Genomic DNA, 22,374 nt, shown 5'->3' with positions numbered 1-22,374 from the left:
TAATAGTTTATCCTCTTCCCTTGATGTGCAATAACAAAGTTCATGACAACAAAAAATGTTGTTAAACATCCTCAAACGTTTAGTACTGTGTTATTGCTTTGATCAATAATCTGATTGAGAAACTGTCAGGGCTTCCTCCCAGACTTTTCAACCCTTTATACACAGCTCATATCATACTTAAATACACCATACTGGTCATAACTGTCCTCAATATCTTCATATAAAGCATCTCACATTCCAAAGGTTCTAGGAGGCATCATTCTTAGATTGTAGCAAGCCTTGCCCGCAAAAGTTTAGAGTCTTCACCTAAGTTACCAGGATACGGATACGGATCCGGATCCGGATCCGGATCCGCTAGTTTTTTGAAAATCTAAGATCCGGATACGGCAAGGATACGTCACGTACAATATATATATATATTTTTATATTTAAACTTTTAAAAAACACCTTAAAGCTAAAAAATCAAATACTCCATGAAACCATCAAACATTTTTAGAACATTGAATGATAAAATCATAAATATGAAGATTAAAACATTGAAATGGTTGCCATCTGATTCATAATATCATGATTCATAATATCTGATGGCAAAAGTCAAGTTATAATATATTAATATTATGATTATCCATAAACAATTAAAAATTAAATTGTAAAATTAAATACATTAAAAAAAAAGTAAATTTAAATTTTAAATACATTTGAAAAATTTGAATAACATATATTAAATATTAATATAACTATTAACTGTTATTATAATTTATTATGTTATATAAGTTATAAGTTATAACATATATAATTATATTATATATAATATAACATATATATATATAAATATTAAATAATATATATAACTGTTATATTAATATATAATATATATTATAACTGTTCAGCGTTATTAATATATAATATATATTATAACTGTTCAGTGTTATTAAACATAATATAACATATACGAAATGGTTTAAACCGATATATATATATATATAAATATTAAATAATATATATAACTATTATATTAATATATAATATATATTATAACTGTTCAGTGTTATTAAACCGATAATATAACATATACGAAATGGTTTAAACCGATATATATATATAAGCCGGATCTGGGTTTACCGTTTATCAAAACCATAATGCAGTTTTTAACCTAGAAAATATATAAGCCGGATCTGGGTTTACCGTTTAACCTAGAAAATATCTGCGTTTTAACTTTTTCGGCCACCTATCACCGCTTCCGGCAGCCACAGTCCGGATCCGTATCCAAAATCTGCTTGCCGTTTCCAAAACCCGCGTTTTTAAAAATATACGTATTTTAAGCGTATTTGGGAGTATCCGTATCCGGATCCGGTTCAGATCCGTGGATCCGGCAATACTCCACTTGCCTGAGCCGGATCCGGTAACATAGGTCTTCACCAATCTTATCCTTCTTAAAATGAACTTCAGTTATTAAAAGACATATTTCGGATTTCCTCTCAGATTCGTCCTATATTGACTTTTGGTTCTTAATACTTCAGATCTTCGAACAGGGAGGATTTTTAAACTTCCTTTGACTTAGGCAGTTCGGATCTTCTGAAGTCATCCAAGAGATTTCTCTGTCTTCAATGCAGCAGGATGTCACTTCAAGATAACCACAAGATGCCAAGAACAACTGTCATGGAAGTGTACACAAGGTGCCTCTTCACAGTTCAGTCAAAGTCTTTATTAGGAGCCAAAAATTCGGTCTGATTTGGACTTGATCACAGACTTCACTCCACAGAGAACTCGGACTGGATTTCGCTCTTCAAGAATCTCAGACAGGCTTAGATCTGCCTCTCTGAGATTTTCGATGCTGTGATTTTATGAGAATTTCAGTCTATGCAATATGTCCTTAAGCGTGGCACAAAGATTAGAACTGAGATCTTTGATCCAGTAACAGCTTTGTTCTCTTGAGAAACTTCGGTCTAGCATACAAATTTAACTAAGACTTGAAAGGATTCATTTCAAGGCCTAATGAGGCCTTAACTTCAAGGCTGCTCTTTCAACCATAAGCTCTGATACCATGTTGATTTTTTGGGGCATCCTCCAGACAAATAATTACTTCTTATGACTTAAGTGAATTCATTTTGTTGTGTTTTTTCATCATAGAGTAATTATCCAGAGGAGCTCAACAGTAAAAACAAAATGCCACAAGGTTCATAAAGAGACAGCCACATAAAAACACAACATTTTACCCTGGGAAAACCCACGTGGGGGAAAAAGCCCAGCAAATCTTTTTCCTTAGAGAACCAATTCAACGAGAGATATCAAAGTCAAAGCTATGGAAAAACTAACCAGTAAGAGCATCCACCAAGTGTACAAGTCAACCGTGATTGTAACCACAGAGACAGAAGATGTTGCCCTTATTGGACAAAGATAACCAATAGAAGTCTGACCTACCACAGACCTTCGGCCCTCTATCACAGAGATGATCACAGAATTTTCGGCCTCATGGTTTCACGAAATTTGGCCTCTTCACAGAAGTGTTTCAGCCTCTTTGCACAGAATTAAGTCACAGATGATTGGGCTCCTTATTCCACAGAATTTCGGCTTCTTTGCTCAGAGGTATATGGCAGAAAATCTCTGCCTTTTCAAGAGATATGTCACAGAGAAATGCAACCCTTCGACTTGCCTTGATCTGCTCCTTGACTTGCTTCGTATGGCTACATGTAAAGTTTTGTAGATGTTCTATGCTAAGAGCAATTTCACTTTTCTCACAGCAATCATACAAGTAGATAAGCAAAATGCAGATAGAACATATAAGCAGATCTTACAGAAGACAAATCAGAAACAAGAAAAATGTATGTGTTTGTTTCGGCGGTCAACAGGATGCTTCAACCAGCAAAGTCTCCTTTGGTCAGCCAGCCCAGCATGTGTCACAACAACCCTCCAACCAGTAGATGAGTCAACCCAAGTCAGTTCTACAAAAGTCAACGCTGTCCTGAAAAGTCAACGCAGGGGCAGCAAGCTAAAAAGTCAACGCAGCAGCAAAACGGTCAACCCTTTGACCTCGATTTTTGTGCCAGGTAGTATGGCCTTCAAAAATCGAACCTCCCACAAGTTTTCAGCTTGTTTGGACCAAGCGTTGACCAAAGTCAACGCTGGTCAAACTTCTGCGAAACCCTAGCAGCAGAAAAATCCTCTTCGTCCTTCCCACGTGTGGCTGAAATTCGTCCTCCAGGTAGCTCGTACTTTTAAGGATGAGAGAGGAAGATGTGAGTTGTGTTGTGATCAAATTCTCTCCAACTTTTCCTGTATATATATATATATATCCATCAATGAGGGTGTGTGACACATCTATTGGGCATGTGAGCCTACATTACAAAACTGGCTGACCTTTGCACATATAATTTATTAAGAATAATAAATTCAAAATATAAGTTTTGCTCATCGGATTAAGACTATTTTTATATGGATTTTACACCTCTCAGAAAGAGGAATCCAACAAAAATATTAGCCTCTTAATCTGAGCATCAGAACATGGAGTTTGGACCTAGTTGTCCAAATTTAACACTCCCTCTCAACTAGGGAGAACTCCATCTATTAGTGCAATTAACATCGTGAGTCATCTCGCCGAAACTTGCTTTGGTGGCTTCTTTATTTCAGAACAGAAGTGGGTCAGTCACAAAGACATCATTCCCCGACTGACATAATCAGTCCAGAGGTCCCAGACCTCACAAATCTTGATCCCAGATCAAGTGGTTGGACCATGCCATCCTAGATAGAGAGTACGGCAATCTCTGATGCGTCCATCAGTCTTTGCTAATAGTCTCTAGCTTTTCCACACCTCATTGGCCAAATGAGAGGTACTTCCCATGAGCCCTGAACTCAATGGGTAGGATGCATACGGGGCACAGATTAAATGAGTGGCGAACCAGCTCAATAATCACAAGGGTGGGGCAGAAGCATTATGAGTGCTTATAGCTCCGAGAAGCTATCCCCAAAGCCCCCCAGAGCTCCCAGAGCTCATCGTCCAACAGGACCCACATCATAGGGTCTTTCCACGACACCAAGACTCTCACGGAAGGTTAGGAACTTGACCTTCCCCAGGGGCTTAGTGAGAATATCCGCGACCTGCTCATCAGTTCCTATATGATCGAGCCTTACGGCGCCTCGCTGTACCATATCCCGGATAAAGTGGTACCTGATATCAATATGCTTGGATCGGTCGTGGAACATAGGATTCTCAGTCATACGAATCCCACTCTGATTATCACAGAGTATTACAGTGGTATCTAGCACATGTTGGAACAGCTCACTAAAGAGCTTCCTCAACCGAACTGCTTCACAACAGGCCATACTAGCAGCAATGTATTCGGCCTCCGCGGTGCTCAAAGCCACCGACTTCTGCTTCCTGCTCATCCATGAGATCGAAGCAGAACCAAGATTGAAACAGCATCCAGATGTGCTCTTACGATCCACCACACTGCCAGCCCAATCGGCATCAGTATATCCCCGAAGTATCACACTCCCGGCAGTGTATCTCAGCCCATGGTTTATCGTGCCCCGAAGATATCTCAAAAGATTCTTGGCACCAACCCAGTGAAAATGATGAGGCTCAACCATCTGTTGACTCAAAGTATTCACTGCAAAACATATGTCCGGACGGGTGTTCACTAAGAACATCAAAGCTCCTATGAGTTGACGATACTCAGTAGGATTGGCCAAGATAGGCCCTGCAGCGCTGCCACTCAACTTCTTAAAGTTGAGTTCCATTGGTGTCGTCACGGACTTACAGTCCACCATCCCAAATCTTTCCAGAAGCTTCACAATATACTTTCCTTGAGAAAGGAAAATCTCTCCAGGTCTCTGCCAGACCTCCAGGCCTAGGAAATAGTGCATCAGTCCTAGGTCTTTCATCTCGAACTCAGCAGCAAGCTCCCTCTTACATTGATGAATGAGAGGGTCATCACCTGTCAGGAAGAGGTCGTCCACATACAGCACTAGAATGAGAGGCTTTCCTTCCTCAACCTTAAAGTAAAGGTTTGGATCAGCATTGCTTCGAGTGAAGCCCAGCTTCATCAAGTAACTATCCATCCTCTCATACCAAGCTCTGGGTGCTTGCTTTAACCCATAGAGGGCTTTCTTCAACCTGCAGACATAAGTGTCTCGATCTTGAACTTCAAATCCCAGAGGTTGTTCTACATACACCTCTTCCTTTATTGCACCATGCAGAAAAGCAGTCTTGACATCCATCTGATGAAGACTCCATCCTTGCGTAGCAGCAAGGGCTATGATGGATCGGATGGTGGTATATCGAGCCACAGGTGCAAATATATCGTCATAGTCAATTCCTTCCTTTTGAGAGAAGCCACGAGCAACAAATCTTGCCTTAAACTTTTCAGCACTCCCATCAGATCCATGTTTAATCTTGTAGAGCCATTTAGCGGTGACAACAGATTTGTCCTTCGGTCTCGGGACCACATCCCAGACATCATTCTTCATAATAGCCTCATATTCTTCATGCATAGCATCCTTCCAGACTTGATGCTTGATGGCTTCTTCAAAAGATCCAGGTTCAGATTGTATAATAGTACTCATGGCAGCTAGATACCCTTGGTATCTACACGGCTTCTTGCTTTCTCGGAATGTTCCCCTTGGGGCAGCATGACCCTCAGCATCTTCGAGGGTGTCCCTGAGCCATGATGGCCTCTTTCCTAGAGAAGGGGAAGGATCAATAGGGTCCATTGGCTCTTCAACATCAGGCATAGTCTCATCCTGGGGTTCTTCCAGATTTCCAGGTCTTTCTTCATGGTTTTCTTCAGATCTAGGAAGATCTACTACTTTCTTCAGGGAAGCATCTTCGTCAAAAGTGACATCATGGCTTATCTCTACTTCCCTTTGACCAGGTACATAGACTCTATATGCCTTAGAAGTCTCACTGTAGCCCACAAACATTCCTTTCTTCCCAGTAGCATCCAGCTTACTTCTCTTTTCTTTCGGCACATGAAAATAGACAGGACATCCAAAAATTCTAAAATGTGAGACATCAGGTTTCTTACCAGAGAAAACCTCTTCGGGAGTTTTGGAGACCAAAGCGGAATGAGGGCATCAGTTTTGAATGTACACAGCAGTATTTGCAGCTTCTCCCCACAGAAACTTTGGAAGACCCTGGTCACATAGCATGGCACGGGCAGCTTCCACAATAGTCCTATTCTTGCGTTCAGCAACACCATTCTGCTCAGGAGTATATGCAGTGGTAGTCTCCCTCTTAATGCCAGCTTCTCTGCAAAAGTCTTTGAACTCATTTGACTCATATTCAGTGCCATTGTCAGTCCTCAAAATCTTGATCTTCTTTCCGGTCATATTTTCCACCAAGGCTTTGAAGGTACGGAACCACATGAAAGCCTCATCCTTCTTCTTCAAGAAGTATATCCAGGTTTTGCGAGAGAAGTCATCAGTAAATGTCATATAGTAAGAACATCCCCCCAGGGATGTTACAGGCAACATACCGGAAAGATCAGAATGGACCAGTTGCAATATCTCAGATGTCTTTGTGACACTTGAGGGGAAAGGTCCCCTTGTATGTTTTCCTTCAGCACAGCCCTTACATACACCTTTATGATTATTTCCAAAATCAGGCATCCCTGTCACCACCTTCCTTGCTTCGGGAAGAGCCTTGTAATGAAGGTGTCCAAATCTTCGGTGCCATAGTTCGGTTTGACGGATAGTATCACAAGTCATAGCTCCCAACGGACTCCCTCCAACCTGGTAGAGTGTACCAACTCTAAAACCAATTGAGATAGCTTCCTTGAAGCTCTTCTTCCACATGAGTACCTTTCCATCAGAGAAAGTTACATTGAATCCTTTGTCTTCCATGGCAGATACAGACACAAGGTTCTTCTTCAATTTGGGTACATAGAGTACATCTTGTAGATGGAGGACTTGTCCTTGAGACAAGTGGAGGGTCACAGTCCCGGTCCCTTTCACAGGATAAGTGGCATTATCCCCAAGGGTAATTTCTAGATTAGTATCCCTTTCAACCATGTCAGAAAGTGCTTCCTTGAATTCGGTGATGTGTCTTGAGGCACCACTATCGATTAGCCAGACATCCATAGTGTCGGGCGGAGATGCAGCTGAGAGAGCAGATATTAGAATATACTCATTTCTTTTATCAACAACATTAGACTCCTCATACCTGGTATTTCTGGTCCTTTTAGAAGGTGGATGGTTTCCTTCAAAGTGAGCCTTCCTCTTTCCTTTGGATTTGTCATTTCTTTGATTCCCATTCCTTCGGTTGTTGTTGATGTCGTCACTATCGGGAGAATTCTTCTGGAAGGGGCATTCTCTAGCATAGTGTCCAGTCCTATGGCAGGTGAAACATTTTCCCTTCTTCTTTTGAGTCTTAGTCCTTCCTTTGTCCTTGGAACCACCAGAGTTCTTCTTTCGGAAATGAGCAACATAGGCAGCATTTCTTTCATTATCAAATTCCTTCATCCTTGTTTCTTCTTGCATACATCTAGACAGAAGCTCATCAAAGTTAGGGATGGTATTATTGTTGAGAATGGTAGTTGTGAATACTTGCCATTCATATGGAAGTCCTCCAAGTGCGGTGAGAACCATCTCACGATCAGCTATTGTCTCCCCAATAGCTAGCAGATTGTTCTTGGTTTCGGTCAACTTCATAAAGAAGGTTTGAATAGACTCGTCTCGGCCCTTCTTCATATTCTTCAACTTGTTCTTGAGGAATAGCACTTGGTTCACATTGTTTACTCGGAACATAAGTATCAGTTTGTCATACATCTCCTTGGATGTGCCTAGTTCAGATATGTAGGCAGCCAGACTCTTATTTATGGATTCCCTGATCAGCAGTTTTGCTCTGATTTCTCCCTTCTTATATTTGTGTTTAACAGCAGCAGAGGCATTTGATGGAGGTTCTTGAATCTTCCCTGTCACATGATCTAGGAGATCATGATCTTCTAATTTGAGATCTAATAACATCTTCCAGGCATGGAAGTCATCACTTCCAGTCAGCTTGTCATTCTCCCTGAATTCAAGCTTAGAGGAATCCATTTCCTTCGATGATGATTGCTATAGATAGAGTTTGTCTTCACCTCAGCTCCGATACCATGTAAAGTTTTGTAGATGTTCTATGCTAAGAGCAATTTCACTTTTCTCACAGCAATCATACAAGTAGATAAGCAAAATGCAGATAGAACATATAAGCAGATCTTACAGAAGACAAATCAGAAACAAGAAAAATGTATGTGTTTGTTTCGGCGGTCAACAGGATGCTTCAACCAGCAAAGTCTCCTTTGGTCAGCCAGCCCAGCATGTGTCACAACAACCCTCCAACCAGTAGATGAGTCAACCCAAGTCAGTTCTACAAAAGTCAACGCTGTCTTGAAAAGTCAACGCAGGGGCAGCAAGCTAAAAAGTCAACGCAGCAGCAAAACGGTCAACCCTTTGACCTCGATTTTTGTGCCAGGTAGTATGGCCTTCAAAAATCGAACCTCCCACAAGTTTTCAGCTTGTTTGGACCAAGCGTTGACCAAAGTCAACGCTGGTCAAACTTCTGCGAAACCCTAGCAGCAGAAACCCTAGCAGCAGAAAAATCCTCTTCGTCCTTCCCACGTGTGGCTGAAATTCGTCCTCCAGGTAGCTCGTACTTTTAAGGATGAGAGAGGAAGATGTGAGTTGTGTTGTGATCAAATTCTCTCCAACTTTTCTTGTATATATATATATATCCATCAATGAGGGTGTGTGACACATCTGTTGGGCATGTGAGCCTACATTACAAAACTGGCTGACCTTTGCACATATAATTTATTAAGAATAATAAATTCAAAATATAAGTTCTGCTCATCGGATTAAGACTATTTTTATATGGATTTTACACCTCTCAGAAAGAGGAATCCAACAAAAATATTAGCCTCTTAATCTGAGCATCAGAACATGGAGTTTGGACGTAGTTGTCCAAATTTAACATAATATGCTTGATGCTCAGAACGAATTGTGCTTCGAGAGGAGGACGAATGCCTTTAATATATAGTGAATCCATGGGTCGAATGGGTGCCAACAGTGGCTGAGCCAACTTGTAGGGTAGAAGGCTGACTTTGTTATGCAACCAGCTCACAAAATAGAATAAGAGATAGATCAACGACTTCAAAATTAGCCTTTTCGAGGGGGCAACCTCTTTTACATTACACAAATGAACAATTCTTGGATGATACAAATGACAAGACCTCCTTTCTATATATAGGAGTCTAAGGGGTCACAATATAATCAAACCCTACATAACAATAATATTGTAAGGGCACAAAAATAACAATGTGGGCTTCTATGGGGCACAATAATAACAATATGGGGATTACATGGGCACAACAATACAATAAGGGGGTTGCACTAATAACAATAAGGGGTTACACTAGTAGTATAGGGACCTAACATGCCCCTCTCCTTCAAAAAAGTGTTGTTCTCAACGCTTGAGTAGTTCTGGATGTTTCTGTATAAAATTCTCATCCTCCCATGTGGAATCTTCAGCGGGTAAGTTCTTCCACTTGATGAGATACTTTGAAATTGATTGATTTTGTAGCTGTCGGGTTCTTGTTTCTGTGACTGCTTCAAGTTCCAATATGATTTTTCCTTCCTCGTCAAGTTCCGGCAATATTGTTTGAACTGAGAGGTTGTCACCTATAACCTTCTTTAAGCATGAAACATGGAAAACTGGGTGTACTCAGGAAGATGCATGAAGCTCCAATTTGTATGCCATAGTACCAATCTTTTGCAACCTTGTAAGGACCATAGTACTTTGGTGATAATTTATTATCCTTCTTAGCTTGCTTGAGGGACATTTGTTTGTATGTTTGTAGTCGTAAAAATACCCATTTGCCTACACCAAAACTTCTTTCGTTGCGATGTTGATTTTCCTATTGTTTCATTCGATTCTGCGCCAAAGCAAGGTTATCCTTTAAGAGTTGGAGAACTTGTTGATGCTCGATGTGATCTTCCATTGCTTGAACCTTAGAATTTTCTCTTAAAGATGATGTGATGGATGGTGGATGATATTTATAAAGTGCCATAAATGAGTCATTTTTGCTGCAGTATGGAAGGTAGTGTTATACCACCATTCAGCCGAAGGTGACCACTTGACCCATTGTGTTTGTTTATCAAATACAAAGTAATGAAGATATCCTTCCAAACATTTGTTCACTATCTCCGTTTGTCCTTTAGATTGAGGATGATAAGATGAGCTATGAGCTAATTGAGTACCCAGACAAGAAAATAATTCCATCCAAAAATTTCTAGTGAAAATGGGATCTCTGTCGCTTACAATAATCTTTGGGTTTCCATGTAGCTTTTGAATTGTTTCCATAAATGCAGTAGCAACTATACTGGCTTTAAATGGATGAGATAATGCACAAAAATGTGCATACTTGGTAAGTCTATCAACTACCACCATGATGACACTCTTTCCTTTGGACTTGGGTAAACCTGTGATAAAATCCATTGAAACCTCCTCCCAACGTTGACTTGGAATGGCTAAAGGTTGTAACAGACCCGGGGTCTTAATTGTCTCAACTTTATTTTGTTGGCAAACCAAACATTCTGCCACAAACTTTTGAACATCAGATTTTAAGGCCTTTCCAAAAAAATTCCTTCTTAACCCTGTGGTAAGTTTTTAAAAATCTCGAGTGCTCTCCTAAGGGAGAGGTGTGGAATTCCAAAAGAATCCTTTGTTTGAGTTGGGAATTCTGACAAAGCTATAAGCGATCTTTGTACCATAATGAATCATTTTTTCAGCTAAATGTATCAGATATACTGGGATCTTGCTGCAACTTTTGAATGAGCGTCCACACTTCTTCATCATTCTTCCATTCATCCCTTGTTTCGGTTATCCAATATGGTTGGATAATAGAAATGGCACAAAGAAATCCTTCCACATCCTCATCCTTTCTTGAGAGTACATCTGTGACAAGATTTTGCTTCCCTTTTTTGTAGACGATTTCAAAGTCATAACCCAACATCTTTGTGACCCATTTTTGCTGCTCTTTTGAAGATTATCTTTGTTCCAAAAAGTATTTAAGACTATCATGATCTGGTTTTTGTTGAAATTTGATGACTTGTTCACTACTAGGGCAAAGAGATTGATTAGTGGTTGCAAGGAGGATCTTGCTATGGAGTTCGAGATGAAGGACATTGGGCTGATACATTACTTTTTGGGGCTTGAGGTGTGGCAGGAGGAGGGGCATATCTTTTTGGGGCAGGGGCAGTATGCTGTGGATGTGTTGAGCAGATTTCACATGGCAGACTGTAGACTCATGTCTACACCTCTGATCACCAATTGGAAGGGGTACATCAATATAATAAGTGGGTTATACTAATAACAATAAGGGGTTACACTAGTAGTATAGGGGCCTAACAAAGGTCCATGCTTCAGATTCTAGTTTGGTGGATGCCACATTGTATAGGCAACTTATTGGGTCCTTGATGTATTTGGTCAACGCTAGGCCAGATATATGCTTTGCAGTGAACACACTTAGCTAGTCATGGTTGAACCTAGGAGGGTGCACTGGGTAGCTGCAAAGCACATTCTTCGCTACGTGTAGGGGACTGTTGATTATGGTCTAGACTATAGGCGGGGAGATGGAGTGACGTTTGCAGGTTACACAGATTCAGATTGGGTAGGGTTTGCTTTTGACAGGAAAAGCACTTCAGGGTGTTGCTTCGGATTGGGTTCAACAGTTGTGTCATGGTTCAGTCGAAAGAAAAAGTCAGTTGCTTTGAGCCCTTCTGAGGCTGAGTATATGGCTACTAGCCAGGCTAGTTGTGAGGCCATTTGGCTTCGCAAATTGTTGTATGGCCTATTTGATCAGGGGTTGAGATCGACGACTATTCACTGTGATAATCAGAGTTGCATTAAACTCACGGAGAATCCAGTGTTTCATGACAGGTGAAAACACATTGACATCAGATATCATTTCATCAGGGACTATGTTTAGAAGGGGGCAGTGAAGCTAGAGTATATATCAACAGATGAGCAGGTGGTCAATGTTCTCACGAAGTCCTTGCCAAGAGGCAAGTATGTCCATTTTAGGGACAAGATGGGTGTGGTGAGAAACACTTTCCTCGGTAAGAGGGAGTGTTTGATTTTTAAAGTACCTTAGACAAGTGGTTTCCCATGGGTTAGTCTCTACCTAGGAAAAAGTGTCCAAAATAAGTCTTTTCCTAAGTGTGACTTTATAAAGTGAAAGTGACTTTAGACATGAAGTACAATGTGGTTACTTAATTTAATGGGTGAGTTAAAAAATAGAAAGTGAGAATTAAATGCATATTTATTCTCATCCCTTGATCTAAATGAATTTGAGCCATTAGATCTTAGGGTTGCCCAAAAGCCGTTTAGGGAAACAAAAGGAGGAAAAGAAAAGAGAGACTGCATTCATTCTTCATGAGCAGATTAGAGAAAGGAGGCTGAGAGCTGGAGAAAAGTTCTGAAGGAGAAATTTGTTGCAGCGAATTGAAGGAGTGATTTTTGGGCAAAGTTAGGCATGGAAATCAAGGCATAAAAGACAAAAAAAGGTACAATACGAACGACATTTAACGTTGTGAGCTGCACGCTGTTCGAGAGAAGTTTTTGAAAAAAAATTATTTTTTGAGAAAAAAATCTGTACAGTACAGTTTGTGCAGTCGTATTCATACAATACATATTTTCAGCTTCAAGCGGGCATGGAAATCGAGGCAAAGTGGTCACAATTTTCAAGGAGTTTTGGGCTAAAGAGATAAGTCGTATTTTGCTGTTTTGTGTTGTTTGCAAATGTATTTTCCCTGAACTTGAAAGATAAATAAATTTGAAGAGCTCTCTAACAGGGTTTCCCCAGAGAAGATTGAAGCGGTTTTGCCTGGGTCTAAGTTGACAAAAAATCTGTGTGTATTTTTGTGTGTGTTGCTGCTCTGTTTATGTCTATCTCTATTTTCAGCATGCGTTGACAGTGCCATGTGTTTTAATCTGAAAATTTCATTTCTAGAATTCTATATGTTGAATGTATATTTACGAGAAAGGGCATTTAACTGAATGGGAGTGATAAGGTGAAATTAAAACCGGGTTGGGATTGCAGGAAACATTTTAGTCTTCAAATTTCAACATTTTTACCTTAGAGTGTTTTCCCATTAGGTAAGGTTGCCATTGCTTTAGTGCATGTAGTATTGCCAACATTTCCTTCTCATAAATAGGTTTGTGTAAATACTTTCCTTTGATTGGACGACTTTCAAAAAAAACGGGTCTTCCTTCTTGCATTAAAACAACGCCAATTCCATTTCCTAAGGCATCACATTCCACAATAAAGGTTTTTGTGAAGTCTGGCATAGCTAAGACCGGTGCTTGGCACATTGCCTCTTTAAGATGTTCAAAGGCCTTAGTTGTTTCTAGATTCCAAGAAAATGCATCTTTCTTCAATAATGATGTTAGAGGTGCCGCTATTCTCCCATAATTCTTAATAAACTTGTGATAATACCTTGTCAACCTGAGAAATCCTCGAATATGCTTTATGGTTGTGGGGATTTTCCATTCCTTAATGACTTTTTTTTGTTAGGGTCTACCTTAACACTCTCATGAGATACAATATGACCCAAATATTCCACCTCCTGTACTCCAAAGAAACATTTAGAGGTTTTTGCATATAATTGTTTATGCTCGAATAGTTTGAGCACCTTGTCAACATGTTGAACGTGATCCTTCCAAGACTTGCTGTAGATTAGTATATCATAAAAAAATACTAACACAAATTTCCTAAGGAAGGGTTTGAAAATACAATTCATCAAAACTTGAAATGTTGAAGGCCAAAAGGCATGACCAAAAATTCATAATGACCCTCGTGAGTTCTGAATGCTGTTTTTAGAATCTCTTCGTTCTTCATCTAATTTGATGATATCTTGAACGAAGATCCAACGTGGTGAAGTAAATTGCTCCATGTAATTCATCTAACAATTCATCAATAACAGGAATGGGAAATTTATCTTTAATAGTGAGCTTGTGGAGCTCCCTATAATCTGGACACATGTGCCATGATCCATCCTTCTTGTGCACCAATACTATTGGAGTAGAGAAACAACTTTGACTAGGTTGAATTATACCAGCCTCTAGCATTTCTGCAACCATACGTTTAATTTCACTCTTTAGGGCACACAGATATCTGTAAGGCCTGATGTCTGGGGGAACACTTTCTGGAATCAAATGAATAGCATGATCATGATCACAAATAGGTGGGAGACCTTTGGGAGTTTCAAATACCTTGGAATGATTGTCCAAAACTTTTTGGAGATCTGGAGAAATAGATGGTTTCGATGTTTGAACATCTAGTGAGCATAATTGTGCAATTACGCCTCGTTGTTCTTTCTTTAGAAGCTTTGCCATGTCATTAGCGCTGATTATCTTTCTTGATTTCCCTGCGATACCTCTTAATTCAACTTCCTTTCCCTCCCAAAAAAGTTTCAAGAAAAGTTCTTGAAAATTAAAAGCTATCATCCTCAAAGATTGTAACCATTGGACTCTTAGTAAAACATTAACACCACCCATTGGAATGGAAAGCATTGGACTATTCAATACATATTCACCCATGGATAGCTTGATATTATGACACTTTCTAGAGCAATGTATAGTTTCTCTATTTGCAACCATTACTTGACACTCTGGTGCTGGATATAGGAAGCAATTCAATTCCTTGGATATCTTACAATGAATAAAATAATGGGTACTACCCGAATCAATCAATACTATCACCTTTTTCTTCTTGATATGTCCTTCTATCGTGAGAGTTTGAGGAGTGGTAATTCCTGCCAATGCATTTCTCTGGGGTTGGTTCCTGGTGTATATCCTCTTATTTTGACATTTCTTGATCCTTTTTTTCATCCTCTTCACAATCTATGTAAAATAATTTCTTCTCAGCACACTTATGACCTTTAGTGTATTTTCTATCACAACTGTACCAAAGCCTTTTTGCTCTTTTCTCCTCCAATTGTTGTGGTGTCAACCTTGTAGGTTGTGGAAGGCTAGGAGCAACAACACTTTCGTCTTTATAGCTGTGAGTGGTAGACTTCCGTGTTGCCATAAATTTGCTTTCCACTTTTCTGGCCACCTTGAATGCCTTCTCCAATGAATGAGGTTCCCAAAGGCAAACATCATGTTGGATGTTATCCTTTAAAGTTCCTATGAAGACATCAATCCTATGCTCCTCTAGAATATCATTTACCCTGATATTCAATTTTTGGAAGTCCTCAATGTGCTCTGCCATTGAACCCTTTTGTTTGAGATTTATCAATTGACTAAAGAAGGTGTTTCTCTTTGAATCCTCATAATGTGTTATCATTTCCTCTGTAAAAATTGACCAAGTGACAAGTGGTTTATGAGAACAAAGTCGTCGATACCATACAAACTGATTCGATTTTAAATATAAAGATGCAGTGTGTACCTTTTGTGTGTTGCACATTATGGAGATCGAAATATTGCTCTATTTGTAGTATCCATGTTACAGGATCCTTGCCATCAAACTTCCTCACATTGATCTTTGGAATATGGTGGGTCTTCAATCCAAAGTTAGAGTCTATGAAATCATGATTAACATTCCTTTTGTTCTCATCATGAGTTTCATCTGATACTTTTTCGCCATTAGGAAGCATTCCTTGTACAATTTTGTCAAGTCTTCTTTCAAACTTTCCATGTCTGCTTTTAAACCATTCTTTAAACCATCCATCGTAGCTTCCATTTCATTTTTGGTTACTCTTTGCGCGAGTGAAATTTGTTGCACTTGGTCTCTGTTATATAAAAATTAGTTAATTATAATTAATAGTTATTAGGCAAAGGGCATGATCAAAGATCATGCCCATTCACCAAGAGGCACCCAAGGCAGTATAAAGCCACGGGCCTCACACAAATTGTATGAGTATCATCATTTATCTATTTAATAATAATAAAATATGTTTTTGCTGAATAGCTGAGTTCATCTATTCCATTTGGTATCGGAGCGAGATCGGTCTTCGGAGCGCGTCCTTGCTGCACAACCCTGTTCCACTGTTCCCTTGCATCGTTCCGTTGTTTCCGCTCCTCATCCACCCATTCACCACGCCTTCTGCCCATCGACCCGTCCGCTTCTTCCGCCCTTCGTCAGCTGCCCCTGTCACCATTTTATTGTTGCGTCGTTCCGCTATTCCTACAGTCGTTTCATTCCTCCATTGTTCTGCTGTTCCTGGCCGACAATCGTGCATTCCTCCACGTGGTGACACCTCTCCCTGACACCTCTTGCTCGCTACTCTTTTTCCGACTCATCCAATCTGTTGCTCCGTTTGTTGTCCATACACCGCCGTGCTGTCTCACTGCCTGCCGCGTCCCGTTCAATAGTTGTGACCCACACTTGTACATGTCGACTACCTTCCGTGGCTCAATTGCTTGCTCGAATACAACTATTTCGGCCAATTCAATATTTTATTTTTTATTTTTATTAATGTATATAGTTGTAATATATATATATATATATGTTAGGTTCAAATTAAGGAAGAAAGCTTAAACTGGCGGACAAATATACACCCCCACAAACCCGTTCAATGTCGTCAATGACAATAACCGATTTCAACAAAAAAATGATTGATCTTGAGAATAGGATTACTAGGCATTCCGATGATTTTAACAAAAAATTAGTTGGTCTCGAGAGTAAGGTTACCGGACATTCCGACGATATCAAGAAGCTTCTTGGGGGACTTTTAGTTGATCTCAAGAGTAAGATTACTGGACATTTCGACGATATCAAGAAGTTTCTTGTGTGACTGAATCATTTCGTCAACAACATCCGTCGTTACGTATGCTTTGAGGACAAAGCATTTTTGGGGAGGAAGGCAATGATATATAAAAATTACTTAATTGTAATTAATAGTTATTAGGCAAAGGGCATGATCAAAGATCACGCCCATTCACCAAGAGGCACCCAAGGCAGTATAAAGCCAGGGGCCTCCCACAAATTGTATCATCATCTATCTATTCAATAATAATAAAAAATGTTTTTTTTGAATAGCTGAGTTCATCTATTCCACTCTCGTAATTTTGATATATCATGTTGCATTTCTTCCTCTTCTTCATGTGTCATAGTAGAGCTTTCTGGTTGCTTACTAGGTGTTTCCATTTTCTTGCTTCGAGTCATTTTCGAATCAAACAATGATATTTATGCTTCATTATGCCCCTCGAATCACTTCAAACTAATTTTTCAAACAAAACTTATGCAAATTTTAAAAAAATACACACCTTTTTTCTTGCTTTGTAGGAGCTTGATGTTGAATATGTTGTATCTCTATAAATTCAGATCTCCAAAGTCTGAAATTCGGTCCTATGGTAGCCCTCTAAGTCTTCTTTCCAATGCCGCAAGTCAGACCAAATTTGGATTCTTCAAGATAAAGTTATGTCCAATCTCCCACGATGACCTGATTATAGACTGGTTCAGTAGAGTGAACTTGTACAGCGTGCCACATGTTACTATTTCGACCTTCGACCCTGAAAACGATACACAAGATACTATACACTATTCTCTTTCGACCACTTTTTAAGAAATTTAAATCTGATGCTTGCGGAGGAAGATATGACAATTTTCCCAAGGTCACCTATTTGAGACGAAATTCTGGATCATGCAAACACTCTAACTTCATTGGATCATATCTTCGAAAATATAGCGAACCAAGATCTGAAATTTTTACACGAAGTTCATCAGGAGTTTGGCTCCTCGTGATAAAAATTTCAGCTTCTGAACTTTCTCAGAAAAAAAGTTATAGAGAAAATGCTACGTTGACCTGTTTGCAGTAGTGAAACCCTAGAATCCAAAGCCCTGATTCCAAATGTTATGCAACCAACTCACAAAATAGAAGAAGAGATAGATCAACGACTTCAAAATTAGTCTCTTCGAGGGGGAAACCTCCTTTACATTACACAAATGAACAATTCTTAGATGATACAAATGACAAGACCTCCTCTCTATATATAGGAGTCTAAGAGATCACAATATAATCAGAGCCTACATAACAATAATATTGTAAGGGCACAACAATAACAGTAGTTGGATTCTATGGGGCACAATAATAACAATATGGGGGCTACATGGGCACAACAATACAATAAGGGGGTTGCACTAATAATAATAAGGGGCTACACTAGTAGTATAGGGACTTAACAGACTTGGACATTGGGGCTCCAAATAAAATTTAAATTTGACTTTTAGTAAATAAAAATAATTTGATTTTACAAATTAGCATGAAGATCATGCTTTACAAATACATCAATGATAAATACATTAATACAAAGACCGACCATAGCTACAAACTTCAACAGCTTGGTCTTCGTAAGTATACCGTTTCCACAATGCTGCAGTGACTAGAGGCTTCTCGAATAGGTCTTTCTTCTCCATTTGCTTGGTCTTCTCTTGTTGGACTGGCTGGTTGCTCTAGGTTGTCATCAACTTCATCCCATTCTTACATCTTGATCTTCCAGCAAACCACTTAAGGGATGTTCTAGCATATAGCTTGTGATTGAGGGTGCTTGAGTCACCATATATGCCTTCAAGGTTTTATGTTTATATATGGTTAATAGCCTGTGTGCTTCATTTCGTTGCATATTTTTTGGAGATAGTATATCCAAGTTTGTTTTGTACGAAGAAATCAAGATGTTTCAGGTATATATCCTTGTCTCCCTTCTGTTTGTTCTGTGTCCCTTGTCCATGTAGCCTTCCTCTTTCATTCATTTACTATCAATACCTAGTTAAGAACTTCCATTTTCCTAGGGTGGTAAATAAACCCTTGGGCCTTCCCTGTTTGCTTTCTCATCATAAGTGAAAGAGATAATCGATTTAAGTCTGTTGTTCGCTGTTTGAATTAAAGTGAATGGTAGCTAGGATTTCTGCATTTCTCTCTCTCTCTATCTCTTTCTCTCTGCCCTATATCATTTGAATTTTCTTTCTTTTCTTGCAAGTAGTAATTAGCTTAATGACGGGAAAGGGGCTAATTAACAATATAGTTGGTTGTTAGCTCCTTTGATAATTTCTCTGGTTTATCCATGTTATGTTGCAAAGACCTAAGAGAACTTGACAATAAACAAATAATCTACAGTGCTAGGCCTCACATAATTAACTTTTTTAATTTAGTTAACATAGTGGTCTGTTTGCCTCTTGCTCTCACCTTTCTCCTTGCCCTAGTTTTCCCAGCTTTTCCCAGAAAAGGGTGACAACTCCACTCCCTCGTAGTAGTGTGGTACATCAATCTAATTATAATGGTACAAAGACAATGCACCATACTCAACTGCCTATTGCAGTGGTTTCCCTAGTTTCTGACATAACACATTAATGTCACAACATCACTATAGCATTATGTAACTCATAGCCTAGCACCAAGTCCGTTGCAAGACACACAATGAGAAAACTATATCAAGGAAGCATTTTGTTAAGAAATTAGTCTCAATTCTGAATTTTACTAATCGAGTTGTGATCATCTATTAAGCATTGATTATCCAAGAGCTGGTTTTTGCTGAGAAGTTTGTTTCATCTTTTAGTCAAACTCTTTCCTTGTTTCTCCCTCTCTGAAATTCATGTATATATTTACTTTCAGATTCTTGGCTTTGGGAGCTATATTAGGGAGGTTAAAGCTGCTTATGAGCAACACAGGATTGAGAATTGGGTATGCTATTTCTGTTTGCAATATTTGTGAAATCTTAAACCTTAACGCATTTTTACATGGTTTATTCAGATCTAATGTGACTTGCAAAGAATCTTAGGTAGTCCTTACTTTCTAAACTCTGGAAATGCATGGGATAGGATTGTCCAAGAGCAGGAACTAGATGGAGTAAAAACAGATTGGAAATGACAGAAGAGGAAGCTTTACTTGAACAGCAGAGAATGTTTGCAGAGGCTCGTGCACGCATGAATAGTGGAAATAACAATTTTCCTGGGCAATATCAATCCCAATCCCAATCGCAATCACAATCACAGTCACAATCAGAGTGATTAATATTGATTTTTTTTCATATCTTCATATGAGGATCATTTATAATATTTTTGATTAGTTGTATAAATGTCATCATCCGATAGTTAAATTTATCAGCAATACAAATAAATCTTATTTTCTGGAGATTGGCAAAGCAGCATTTTCCTTATTCTGTTCTTTTCTTTTAATTTGTTATCCATTCTTTTGTGCCTTTATTGTCTCGGTAAACTATTTTATCGGCAACTGCAATGCCAAATTTTAGCCTTTTCAGTAAATTATTTTATTTGAACCTGCTAATTGATCTATTTTTTTCGTCTTGTCACTTTTGGGTTTTGATCATTTACATGTAATTGATACTATATTGCACCTATGTGATAAGCCTGTTGAGTGCTGCTTCATGTAGAATTTCCCTAGACTGTCTTGTGTTTCTTCAAATTGTAATTTCTCATCCATAGTGGACTTGCTTTGCATGGAATATGGTATAACATTCGTCGTAGAAGCAAAGAAATTTTGGAACACCAGAAGTTCCAATAAGATAAAAGAACTTTAGAGTATCCTTCAAGGAGGAGGACCTAAATTGATAATGTAGTCATTGCAATTTGGACTGCATAAACTTTATAGATCAAAATTTTAAATCTACAAGTTGAGTTCCTAATAACCAAACAGTTTGATTTACATGGTTAATATTCCAAATTGGTTAGATAAGATTAATGACAGGAGAAGATTGTGCATGGAATGTCCCGAAACTTATTTCAATTGACTGATAAGCTTAGACTTCACAACCATGAAGAATTTTTGATAAAGTCATAGAACCTCCGCAGACCTGCATTTTATGCTCTCTCTGGTAAGCAATGCTACTTACCTGTATTTTGTTGAATGTCCGAATGACTTCTGAAGATGTTTTGGAAACAGGCATCATGAAATTTGTTTAAAGCAAAGTCACCAGACTCTGGGACAAAGGACACTGTTTGAGCTCATTTTGAGGACATACCCCAATAAAATGGCAACAATGAAATTGTATACATGACTGGAAATACAAATGTGGAGTAATATAAGAATGAAAATTTAGTGTAGTGTTCCCATGAACAAAATAATTTAGCAATGCAAATCTGAAAATATGGACCTATCAAGTGGGCATAAAGCCAAATATTTTGATGACAGCTATTAATTTTCCAAACACAACTGGAATAAAGGAATGCAATTCTATTATAGCGACTGCTAAATATTTTGATGACAGCTATTAATTTTCCAAACACAACTGGAATAAAGGAATGCAATTCTATTATAGCGACTACAATTTGCAATATCAATTCGTTATGATTCTATCCTATCAAGACACGTGGCAAGAGTAAAGAAACGTTTCTACTTTGTTTACATTACCTTTTTACAAAATGATAGATTTGTTGATTTTTCAAAGATATCCTAAACTGATAATTACTTTAATGATATTCATTTAAACTTGAGTTTACATTTATCATGAAGAAATTACACAAAAGATCTTTAACATTAGAACAAGAATAACAGTAGGATTAGCCAGACAAGAAACACAAAGCATTTTACCCTGGGGAAACACAATGGGGGAAAATCCCAACAACCCTTTTCTTAGAGAAATCATCAAGTTCAACAGAGAAACATCAAGTCATAAAGTCAAACTGACTAGTAGCATGGCTGCACCTGGTCAAACTTTCCTTTAGACAAGACAACCTGATGCCCAACAAATTCGGCCTTCTTCTTCTCTTAGGAAGACTCTGTTTTGCTGCCCAGATAAGCCCAGACACTTTGCCATAGATTCATCCTATTTCTTTCCTTAGGTTCGTTCTCTTCCCTCCCGTAGATTCACCATCTTTGCTTGCCTTAGATTCATCCTCTTTGCTTGCCTTAGATCCGTCCTCTTTTGTCGCCTCAAACTCATCCTCTTTTCTTGCCTCAGATCCATCCTCTTTTCTTGCCTCAGATAGACCGAATTGCTTGCTCTTGGAGCAGGACGAAATGATGTGTATATATAGAGTCTTAAGAGGCTTAATGGGTGCCTCTAGAAGCTGGGTGGACTTGTGTTGTAGGAGGGCCGACCAGGTCATCTTTGGAGCCAAAATTTAATTTTAAAATTCACAAATTTTCTCTTTCAAATCTGACATGAAGAACATGCCATATATTTTCTCTTTTGACAATAGCATGAAGAACAGGCTTTATATTTAACATTATAAATATATCAAGGGGATAGATATTATGAAGACCGACCATAGCTACGAAATTCAACACTCCGTCAGAAGAACATGTCATATATTTTATCTTTTGACAATAGCATGAAGAACATGCTTTATATTTAACATTATAAATATATCAAAGGGATAGAATATTATGAAGACCGACCATAGCTACAAAATTAAACACTCCCTCTTAGCGAGGGAGGTA

The 22,374-nt window shown here is 38.7% G+C and overlaps 1 protein-coding gene across 1 annotated transcript in view; it reads left to right on the top strand.

Annotated features, from left to right (window-relative positions):
- Positions 1-20,106, top strand: part of LOC149244942 (protein Dr1 homolog) — a 134,174-nt gene extending 114,068 nt beyond the window's left edge. The window contains exons 5-6 of the mRNA XM_089457627.1: positions 19,588-19,656; positions 19,794-20,106. Of these exons, the coding sequence (XP_089313753.1) occupies positions 19,588-19,656; positions 19,794-19,982 (258 nt within the window). The 3' untranslated portion in view covers positions 19,983-20,106. The remainder of the gene's footprint in view (positions 1-19,587; positions 19,657-19,793) is intronic.
- The last annotated feature ends 2,268 nt before the right edge of the window (positions 20,107-22,374 follow it).

This window comes from Pinus tabuliformis, chromosome 7, assembly GCF_031772625.1.
Source record: "Pinus tabuliformis cultivar Carrire ecotype Pingquan chromosome 7, CPIR1, whole genome shotgun sequence".
Classification (NCBI taxonomy): domain Eukaryota; kingdom Viridiplantae; phylum Streptophyta; class Pinopsida; order Pinales; family Pinaceae; genus Pinus; species Pinus tabuliformis.
This window is presented reverse-complemented; position numbering and strand designations above follow the sequence as displayed.